Source organism: Sciurus carolinensis, chromosome 2, assembly GCF_902686445.1.
Source record: "Sciurus carolinensis chromosome 2, mSciCar1.2, whole genome shotgun sequence".
In the NCBI taxonomy this organism is placed as follows: Eukaryota; Metazoa; Chordata; class Mammalia; order Rodentia; family Sciuridae; genus Sciurus; species Sciurus carolinensis.
This window is the reverse complement of record NC_062214.1, coordinates 15,505,609-15,516,777: the sequence shown is the minus strand read 5'-3', so window position 1 is coordinate 15,516,777 and position 11,169 is coordinate 15,505,609. Positions and strand designations below refer to the sequence as shown.

General features: G+C 44.1%; 1 protein-coding gene across 1 annotated transcript; it reads left to right on the top strand.

Moving 5' to 3' along the window:
• Positions 1–5,437: 5,437 nt before the first annotated feature.
• Positions 5,438–10,409, top strand: Srsf6 (serine and arginine rich splicing factor 6). Its single transcript, XM_047541718.1, has 6 exons — positions 5,438–5,833; positions 6,067–6,215; positions 7,473–7,597; positions 7,730–7,938; positions 8,173–8,256; positions 8,372–10,409. The coding sequence occupies exons 1-6, from the start codon at positions 5,727–5,729 to the stop codon at positions 8,724–8,726; spliced, it is 1,029 nt and encodes a 342-aa protein (XP_047397674.1). The 5' UTR covers positions 5,438–5,726; the 3' UTR covers positions 8,727–10,409.
• The last annotated feature ends 760 nt before the right edge of the window (positions 10,410–11,169 follow it).

Sequence of the window (11,169 nt, the reverse complement as noted above, 5' to 3'; positions counted from 1 at the left end):
AAATAAAGTTCCAGAAACAGGAAGCTGTTCAGCAAAAAGGCCCCGGGGTGTGGCAGTGGGTGGGGAGTGCACTCTCAAGAAAGAAGCTAGTGGGAGGAAGAGGGGTAGGAAGGCAGTGAGAGTCCCCTGGGGACCTGCCCCCACTGCTGTTCAAAATCAACCACAAAGCCAGCCCGCAAAGATAGTCACAGAAAGGGCTGGGGCTGGTGATGCAGCTCAGTGGCAGAACACATGATTAGCACTCCCAGCACAATAAATAGATAAATAAATAGTTGGGGTTTTTAAGGTTTGAGGTGGTTGTTGTCCACAAAAATGGGTTCGTGAATATATTAAAGCAGACTTCTTGCTGGGTGTGGCAGCCCACACCTGTAACACCAGCAGCTTGGGAGGCTGAGGGAAGAGGATTGCAAGTTCAAGGCCAGCCTCAGCAACAAATTGAGACCATCTCAACATAAAAAATAAAAAGGGATGGGGATGTGGCTCAATGGTAGAGCAACCTGGGTTCAATCTCCAGTACCACAAAAAAAAAAAAAAAAGGAAAGAAGGAAGGAAGGAAGGAAGGAAGGAAGGAAGGAAGGAAAGAAAGAAGAAAAGCCAGCTAGTCAATATTTCAGGCTTTTGCAGGTCAGGTGATCTCTGCCACAACTACTCCATGCAATCATAACCACTCAATATGGCCCTTGTTGAATGAAGTCATAGAAGACATGTAGATGAATGAATCTAGCTGTGTTCCAATAAAACTATTTACAAAACAGGTGGGGGTCCAGATTTCCACGGGGACACATACCTTTATTGCTGTAACCCTAACAATCACTGGCACACAGTAGGCACTCAGTATATATTTGTGAATTGAATGAACTGTATTCTTTCTAATACTTGAAGAGTATTCTATTGCTGAAATAACCATCCTCAGACTATAGTTTTACAAACTGGCCCTCTTGGCTGTCAAAGAGACTTCTAAGGAGTGAGGTTGTGGGTCAAAGTCTTCTGAACTTACTGCTTTCAATTGACTGCATTCTTAAAATCTAGTGACACTCCACTCCTAGGTTCCCCGTCCCCTATCTCTTTAGCAGTTCCTTCCCAGTTACCTCTCCTGAATTTAAATTTAAGAGTCCTTGTAATGAGCAGAACAAGGTTCCTCACAGAAGACACTTGTGTCCTAATCCCCAGAACCTGGGCAGATGTCACGATAGATGGTAAGAGGAACTTTGCAGATATGATGAAGTCGAGCATCTGGAGATGGGAAGGTCATCCTGGATTTTGCAGGCAGGTCAAATGCCACCATCCAGGTCCTTACAGGAGCGGGGAGAAGGGTCCAAGTCAAAGAAGGAGGCAAAGGAAGCAGGGCTCAGGACCAGAGGGATTGGCCTAGGAAGGTCTCAACCACAGTCAATGGCTTTGAAGATGGAGACTGGGCCAGAAGCCAAAGAATGCAGACAGCCTTCAAAGCTGGAAAATGCAGAAGAATGGATTCTCCCCTGGAGCCCCAGAGGAAATGTGGCCCTGCTGTCACCTTGCTTTTAGCCCAGTGAACCCCTCCAGAACTAGAAGATCAAAAATGTGCTGCTTCAAGTCACTGACTGGGTGCTATTTGTTATAGTGGTCATAGGAATTCTATACAGAAACTAATCCAGGTCACCCAGAGCATCCTCAACCTTCTGCTCTCCAGCTAAGACTGTTCTTTTGGGCTTTGCATCCAGTTTGTGACCAACTCACAAATGGATATCTCTGGTCCTCTATGTTCACTTTTCCCACTTAACATGAACATATTTTATTTTTCACAGGTTCTTAGCACAAGCATTTTCCTGGGTGTGTGATTAGATGCTGTGGGCCCAAATCCATGTGTTCAGGAGGGGAAAAAAAGTTTGTGTGTTCACAGTTAGTCATATTCTAACGATTACATTTCCTCACCACATCATTCAGATAATACAAGTATTTAGGTGGTTCAGCATAGCCCTACTCTTTCAGAACAGTGGAAGCTCATTTTTCCATCAACATCTAGTTGAAAACTAAAGTTAATCCTTGAACATGTGGAACACCAGGGAGGCCCAATCTCAGAACACCAGTCCCCTGTCAGAAGCACTGTTTCAGTGGTCGCAACCCCCAGCAATTGTGTCCCCCAAGGAGACATCTGTAGAAAACATTTGATTGTCACGTCTGGAGGTGGGAGGGAGCTCCTGGCATCTCAAGGGTAGAAGCCAGAGATGCTGCCAAACATCCTACAATGTACAGCATGGTCCTACAACAAAGGATTATCTGGCCCCAAATGTCAGCAGTACTGAGATTAAGAAACTCTGCTCTAGATGAATCTCATACAGATGTTTTTTTAATAAGAGTTTGGACTGCTCAGAAACATTTAACCCAATCTCCCAGGAAAAGCCTCAGAGGCTCTTTTGACCATTATTCTAACTCTACCACAGACAATTTCCAGTTCTGGATTCGGTTTCTGGAGCAACCCCTTTACATTCACTCCATTCACAAAACAAACACCCCTGAGTCACTATATTAGTCAGGGTTCTACAGAGAGACAGAATCAATAGGAGACAGAGAGAGAGCACGCAAGGGAGAGATGAGAAGGGACTTACTAGGGGACCTGACTCACACATGGAGGTCGAGCAGTCTCATGATTGGCTGTCTGAAAGCTAGAGAAGCCAGTAGAGTAACTGAATCCCAGTCAAAACCAAAGAAGTTGATGGTATGACTCAGTTTGAGGCCACCAGCCTAAGAACATGAGGGATCTCTAGTCTTTGGTGTGAGTCCTGGAGTCCAAAGACCATAAAGTTCTGACATCCAAGCGCAGAAAATGAGGGTTGTCCCAGTTACAGGAGAAAGAGCAGAGTCCCTCTTCTACCCTGTTCTCTCCAGAACTTCAGTCAGTTGAATGATGCCTGCCGTTGAATGGGGTCGAGAGTGAATCTTCCTTACTCAGTCCACTGATTCCATGTCCACCTCTTCCAGAAACACCTCACACACATTCCCAGAAATCTAGGTATCCCTTAATCCAGTCAGGTTGACTCCTAAAATTGGTCATCGCAGTTGCCATGATCTCCCAAGACCCATTCATGATGACAGCGACTGGGATGCCAAGTTTTTTCAGATGGAAAGCAGAATCTTTCAGAACGCAGTTTACACCCACTTCAAAAAACACAGTGCTTTGAAAATCTCTTTGACTTCCAGCTAACTATGTAAGAAAGAGCATGCACTGGATTGAAAGCCACCATCATTATATACCTATCTTTTACGATCTGGGTCATTAGGCATTTGAAGTTATTAATACTCTTTGGGATGAGATGAGATTAGCACACCCTTTCCTGACAGACTCCTGCAGTTACCTCCATAATTTTAAAATGAGCAGCACTGGAGTGATCTTTATCAACTGCAATTGCAGATGTTTAAAGAAATAAACTCCTGTGCTGCAATCATTTCTCATTGATTTGTTCTTCCAAAATATCAACAGTTAGATTATCGACAGGACTCCACAGAATTTTGATGGTCTACCACCTGCTTAAGGATGATATAGGAGGCTGTTTCTATTACCAGTGATTTTGTTTTGTTTTGTTTTTGTTTGTTTGTTTGTTTGTTTTGTTAAGAGTAGCTATTCAACTCTGGAAAAGAAGGTAAAAGGACCTTGATGGCAGGGGGTATCTTTCTTTTGGGGCAAATGAACAAGGCAGCAACACCACTTTTCACATGTATCCTTTAAGAAATACTACTCCAGTTCCTTCTCAAAAGGAATGTTCAACTAGACATGGCGGTATGCGACCATAATCCCAGAGATTCAGGAGGTTGAAGCAGAATGATTCAAGGATCGCAAGTTCAAGGTCAACCTCAGCAACTTAGCAAGATCCTGCCACTAAAAAAATTAATGAATGAATGAAAAGGACTGGGGATATAGCTCAGTATTAAAGCTCCCTTGGGTTCAATCCCCAGTACCATTTAAAAAAAAATTAAAGGAATGTTCACCCCACTAACACTATACGAGGGTAGTTTCCCAGTTCACCTCTTGCAAATAATGAATTTTCACAAATTTTTAAATATTGACAATTTGATGAGTTAAAAAAATTACAACATTGTTGAAGTCCCATCTCCCAAATTATATTCCATAAATATTTAAATTTTGTTTTAAATTTCTATTTATCTAATTTTAAGATTGACCTCTACCCACCAGAGGGGGCGGGGGCGGGGGGTGGGGTGGCGGCTGGGGTTTGTTGTTTTAAGCTTTTTTGGCAGTAGCAGGATTGAACCCAGGGGTGTTTTATCACTGAGCTACTTCTGCAGTCCTTTTTATTTTGTCCCTAAATTGCCCTGGCTGCCTTGAACTTGCGAATCTCCTGCTTCAGTCTCTGAAGTAGTTAGGATTATAGGTGTGCACCACCAGGCTAAACCGGATGACAGTATTAACTTGCCCCCCAGTCAGGACAACCAAAAATGCCTGCAGACTCTGCCAAATATACTCTAGGGGAGCAAATTCGCCCATCTTCAACTAGAGGCTGAAGAATATTGAGGCCACATGACTCAAACTGGGCAGGAATACAGAAATATGTAAAGACCTGTATTATCTCAGCGATAGCCTTTTTTTTCCTTTAGGGTCTGTGACATTGTACTTCTGATCTTTTGTGACTTTGTAGTCACTCCTTTTCCAGTCTCCTTTCCTATAATTAATATCAGCGTACCCCAGGGTATGGTCATGGGTCTTCTGTTCGCAACTGAAAAACTTACTCCTTTGTGCTTATCTAGTTCTGCAGTTTTAAATGGCATCTCTATTGATAAACTCACAAATGTGTATTTCTGCCACAAATAAAGATGCCTTCCAAACCAAGGGGGGAAAGATAGATTTGGTACCACGGACTCTCCACTTGGAGGAAAGAGCTCATTGATGTGGGAGGGCTGCCAGGTCTTGCTCAACCTTCCTGGGCACCTGCCTTTAGTGTCATGCTCCCTTTGTGAGCAACTGCAGCGAGGGCGGGATTCCCACGTACACTCCAATCTACAAAGCTGTCAGCGCTCCAAGAAAAAGTCATGGAGGGAGAGGGGATGGTGCAGGGAGGCAGTGAAAGCTGATGAAGGCCGTAAGACCCCGAGAGACTGAAGCTGGAAGGGCACTGTGCTCGCCAACCCACACCGCTGTCCCAGCATGTCCTGGACTTAGTGAAACTGGCTAACCAACTGTGTGCGAGACCACTACCACCAACAAAGTGGGCGTGAACCAATCGGTGGTGGAAATTCGCAGCCTCGTTTTAACCGACCAATCAGAAACCAGGGTGACTTATTATGACAACCTCGAGAGCCAATTGAAAAGGGGGATTCGTTCAGCCCAAGAATACAGAGGGGAAGTTTACGAAAAGGCACAAATCAGAAGACACGTACGCGGCTGGACCACAGGATATTGTTTACAGAGACGGGTGAGAGTGCTGGAGGAACATTTGAAAGCAAGGTCGCACTCCACCGACACCCCACGCGCAGAGTACCCGCAAGTCACCCCCGAGTCCAGAGCTCGACGCGGGAGGGTACGTGCTGCGCACTGACGTCACGCGCCGACCCCGCCCCCTGGCCGCCCATATAGCGTAGCCCTGGCGCGCGCGCACACCATTGTGTGGCTGGACTCGGCCGCCGCTGCGGTGTGAGGCGCGTGTTCGGGTTCTCGCCGTCCCCGCACCCGCACCGCGGCTCCTGCCTTGCTGTCCGCCGTCCGACAGCCGGCCTTCGGGACCTCGCCCGCCACGGACATGCCGCGCGTCTACATAGGACGCCTGAGCTACAACGTCCGGGAGAAGGACATCCAGCGCTTTTTCAGCGGCTATGGCCGCCTCCTCGAAGTAGACCTCAAAAATGGGTGAGTCGGACCCGGACACCCGCGTTCGTACCCAGCGCCCAGCTCCCTGGGCCTGGTGACGGCGGGGGCTGTCGGAGAGAAGAGGCGGCCAAGGCCGCGGCGCCGCGTGGCAGAGCCTCCAAGATGGCGGCGGCGCGGCGCCACGGGTGCGCGCGGGGGTCGCGGGTGCGCGCACGTGCGCGACACCAGCTAACGACGACCCCGCCGGTGCTCGGCCCGCGCGCCGCCCCCAGGTACGGCTTCGTGGAGTTCGAGGACTCCCGCGACGCCGACGACGCCGTTTACGAGCTGAACGGCAAGGAGCTCTGCGGCGAGCGCGTGATCGTGGAGCACGCCCGGGGCCCGCGCCGCGATCGCGACGGCTACAGCTACGGAAGCCGCAGTGAGTCCCACCCCCGCGCGCTCCGCGCCTTTGGGACCTGGGGGGCGGGCGCAGGCTCTAGGGTGGGCGGGGTGGGGCCTCCCAGCCCGGGCAGGTGCGGGGGCCGGGAGTCGTTTGACCCGGGTGTCCCCGGGCCCCGCTGCCTCCGCGCCTGCCCGGGGCAGCCATGGGACACCGGAGCGCGGGGATTGGGTCTGGGTATTCGGTTTGAGCCAAGTTGGGAGGGGGTGGCTTCTGCTGGGCCCTCCTTGGCACTGTCGTGGGTTCTCCCACTTCAGAAGCAAGGGATGACTGTATTTCTCACATCCCCCTTGCTTATTTGTCAGTGCGTTAGTTAGAAATGTGAAAGTTTGGGGGCAGGCTGGGTGGAGGTGGGGTAGGGGCTGGGGAAAGGGGAGGAGCTTGAGGTGTAGGGCTTAAGAGTAAAGTCGGAGGGGGGCCAGAGAAAATACTATTCTAAAGTAATGTGGTATTGTACCACAGAGTAAATCTAAATGAGCTTTATGCTGTACTTAAACTAGTTGGGGCATGTTACTGGGAGGAGGTTGGGGGGATTTTTGGTTATGTTAAATGTTTGATGTTGAAATTGTTGCATGTTGAATTCAAACTTTTTAACAAGTCCTTGATGTTTCAATTTGAAAGTGACCAATGGGGCTGAGGCTGTGTCCACTGAGGCTAAGATGACTGCCTTTCCTGATTGGCCTTGGCTTTTCCATACATTGTGTGACCCTTGCCCTATGACCCTTTGGCTGACCTTACCGGAAGCCATGACGACAGCAGCCTTTTGCCATTAGACGCAGGGTGATGGTGAGGATTCCAAGGGTTAGACAAAACTGGTTAATCTGAACTAGGTGACTGTTACCTTGCGTGTTTTGTGGCCAAACCACCACCAAAAACCTCACACTGTGATGTAAGTACTTAGTGTAACTAGTAAAAATTTTTGTAAAATGTAGAAATGCATGTAATCAGTTAAGTTTTATATTTTACAATGTTCTGTAAAATAAAACTTAGCGAGGTAAATTGAATAAAGGAGCAGTCACTCTCTAACAGATTGTAGGAGAGGTTTAGTTGGATTTAGTCTATTTGACTTGCCCTTAATTTAATTTATGGCAAATCACAAATGTATCAAAGGTTTAGCAGTATAATAGCAAAGTCCTACTCCAGTAAATAAAAGTTGATATGTTTGTACTAACTTTCAAAAACATAATGCATCCCTATCATTACAAAGCAACTAATTGTTCCCTTCGTGTGATAAAGGTGGTGGAGGTGGATACAGCAGTCGGAGAACCTCTGGCAGAGACAAATATGGACCACCTGTTCGTACAGAGTACAGGCTTATTGTAGAAAATCTTTCTAGTCGTTGCAGTTGGCAAGATTTAAAGGTACGTGCTGTAATTTGAGGTGAAAAATAATATGATTAATTCTTAAAAGGTAGGACCTTTTAGCACTTTTTTAAGAACTAAAACCAGTATAACTAGATCTTTTTCTGAATCTGATAAATCTTACTGTTTCAGGATTTCATGCGGCAAGCAGGTGAAGTAACATATGCAGATGCTCACAAAGAACGCACAAATGAAGGTGTGATTGAATTTCGCTCCTACTCTGACATGAAGCGTGCTCTGGATAAACTGGATGGTACAGAGATAAATGGCAGAAATATTAGGCTTATTGAAGATAAGCCACGAGCAAGCCATAGGCGGTCTTATTCTGGAAGCAGATCTAGGTAACTTGAAAGACTTGTAGTGGGGAGGAAAAAGGGGTACTGGAGTCATTTTCAGTTGTTGCTTAATTGAACTTAAGATGGGTTTCATTTTGGTGTGTCTCCTTGGGTTCTTTTTCAGATGTTTTGATAATGAGCTAGATTTTATAGTAAGCACACACATCCTTTTTAGCTTTATCATTCCTTTTGCTAAATGGCACAGACATCCTCAAGATTGAGATTCGTTGTATTTTACAGGTCACGATCTAGAAGGAGGTCACGAAGTAGGAGTCGCAGGAGCAGCCGCAGTAGATCTCGAAGTATCTCAAAAAGTCGCTCCAGGTAAATGATGTGGTATTAGGATTTTTCCCCCCCCCCTAAATATAATTATACTTCTTCATGGAGTGTGTGTGTGTTCTGATCCAATACTCAAAAAATTCTGCCTTTTCTTTTCCAGATCCAGGTCACGGAGCAAAGGTCGATCACGGTCTCGATCAAAAGGCAGGAAATCTAGATCAAAAAGCAAATCTAAGCCCAAGTCTGATCGGGGTTCCCATTCACACTCTCGAAGCAGATCTAAGGATGAGTATGAAAAGTCCCGAAGCAGGTCTCGATCTCGGTCCCCCAAAGAAAATGGAAAAGGTGATATAAAGTCAAAATCCAGATCAAGGAGCCAGTCTCGTTCCAATTCACCCCTTCCTGTTCCACCCTCAAAGGCTCGTTCTGTGTCCCCTCCACCAAAAAGAGCTACTTCAAGATCCCGTTCTAGATCTCGCTCAAGGTCAAGGTCCAGATCAAGTTCCAGAGATTAACCCAGAACTCTACATTCTTTGCACACTATTATGGAACACTTTCCTACTTGCTTAGGCAGTTACTCTTCCATGTTTATACTTGGCCTCTTCTGCAAGAGGAATCTCCTGAAAACAGGAGCACACAAAAATTTGATTTGTGGCCAAATTTGATGAAAAAGATGAGGTTCTAAAATGGTGGCATGAAGTCAAAGACCCTCTCCCTTCTTTGTAGAATTAAGATAACTTTGATTTTATAGCTTTTGAGCTAAAATAACTTTTGTAAAGATTAAGCTCACTTAGATTTTTTTTTTTTTTTTTTTTTTTTTTTTTTTTTTTAAGTATTTTCAGCAGGATCTGCTGCAGGGGTTTTTTGTTTCATTTGTTTGCTTATTTTTAAATTAACTGTTTCAAGCTTTGGATACTTAAGGCTTTAGAGGGAGAACCCAATTTTCAATTATGTTGGCTTTTTATAAAGCTTGAGTTATATAAGATTTAAATAAAAGTTTGCTACCAAGATGATTGCCTTATTGAATAGGTCACTGTTAAATTCCTTTAAATGTTGATACCTGCTATTTGTGGAAACAGTGTAAATTCTACTAAAGTGTAAAACAAGGCAAGCCTCAGACCAGCAATAAATTATTCAGTTTGGATAACATTATTTTGTGCTGTTAATCAAATTTGCCAAAGTCTTTATCTGCCCCTCTAAGAAGTTGGGTTAAAAATAAAAGATATTTTGTAGTCAATCTATAACAATTTTGCCTGAAGTAATAAGTTTTTAAATAGTGAAACTGTTTTGAAACTTATAATTTGACTGAATTATTTAGGAAATAGCTCCTAGTATTTGGGATCTTTAGTTAGTGATCCCATGTTCTGGAGGTGGTTAATGAGATTAGTGTAGTTAAGAGTATGGTTCAGTGGTCTTTAATGTTATGTAAAAATGGAAGTAGCCTTTCTTTGATTAGAAATTAAGTGTATTGTTCAAAGTGGATAGGCACATACCGCATTTTCTGCTGAAAGATAACATTCAACAGGCACTTAGATCATTTGGTAAAGTCGGTTGCTTAACAGATCATTTGACAAGTAAAATTCCAGCAGTCAGTCAGTCCTCTTTGTAGTTTGTGAGGTTATGTGATAATTGGTTGGATTATTCTTGTAAATTTTTTAGACTTCTGTATGGTTGGTTTGAAAAGCAATGAAAATGGGCAAACTCAAAAACCATTAGTCCTTTATTATGAATGAAGTGTAGTACTGTGTAAACCAGATTATAGTACTGCAAATTTCTAGGGATTACTGGGTTAGCAATTAGTTCATACATCCATAAGACTAATAAGTTGAGACTGCAGGTCAAAAAGTGAGTTATATCCCTTTGGGATACTTTTAAATAATTTCTCTTAAAAATACTTATTGTCCACTTAAGATGTAGAAGAAATGGCTCAGGTTTAATATCTTCTTAGAGAGCTGTCAGTTATGTAAGGTAACAGGATTGTGACTGAGCATGGTATTCTGGGATTGGTTTGGAGAACTAAATAATACCCAGAGGACATTTAATGAGGCTGAGGGGAAAACTGAGTCAAGGATCTGGGTGTCAATCAGAGTAGCTGAGAGTACTTGGTAATAAAAAAGCTTCACCTGTAAGAAATTTAGACTTCCTGTTTAAGAAAAAAAAAAAAGTCTTGAAAAACCTAACTTTGGGAAATAGTGGCCCATAAGGTAGATGCTGCTTCCATTATCTTTTCCTTGGTATTTTGTTTGTTTAGATGTTTATAAGAAATGGGTTTATTTTTCAAATATAAACTTCAGAACTTAAGAGAAGAAAATGGTGTCTAATTATAGTTCATTATTTTGCCTATTCAAAGAACAGAAGTGATGATTACGAATTGGCTTTGACCAAAGTTCTCTTGTTTCCAGGGAAAGAACATAAAAGCTTTTGAACCACAGCCTTTTAAAAGGAGGGGGGGAGCGATATTACAGTGAATTTTGGCTTTCTAAAAGTATGCAACATCTTCAGCTGGGCTTTCTGTTGTTATTGTGACATCACATGGTAAGAGGCATATTTGACATCATTGTTAAGCTGCCCCAGTAAGTGGGTAATTGTATAGGTAAATGCCTGCACCCATTAAATCCTTCTAGTAATGGTGAAGAAGACCAGTTTATTAAAAACAGTTCTATTCTAAACCTGTAGACCCAAGTCATTGGATATAACGTTGGCCTACTTAAGAACTTAGAGTTGACTGGTGTAAAATGTTAAGTTCCTGCTTCCCAGTGAGCAAGATCTGAGAGGCAGCAGTGTGCCGCAGTCACCAGTGGCTAGATGAGTATTAACCTGATGGCGGAAAAGATTGAGGAACATCTTGAGTCCCCTTTCTTTTTTGACAGTGTTTCTTGATATGCCATTAGTGCCTTTATGGCCAGTTTGAGTCCTACCTACTCCAGCTTTTATGTTCCCACTCTTCTGTGTTACCAC

What these genes read in the sequence shown, in the direction of transcription:
- Srsf6 (XM_047541718.1), top strand. Translation starts at nt 5,727, where the DNA reads ATGCCGCGCGTCTACATAGGACGCCTGAGCTACAACGTCCGGGAGAAG. An exon ending in CTACAGCTACGGAAGCCGCA is followed by an intron (nt 6,216 to 7,472) that starts GTGAGTCCCACC and finishes CGTGTGATAAAG; the next exon opens with GTGGTGGAGGTGGATACAGC. An exon ending in TATTCTGGAAGCAGATCTAG is followed by an intron (nt 7,939 to 8,172) that starts GTAACTTGAAAG and finishes TGTATTTTACAG; the next exon opens with GTCACGATCTAGAAGGAGGT.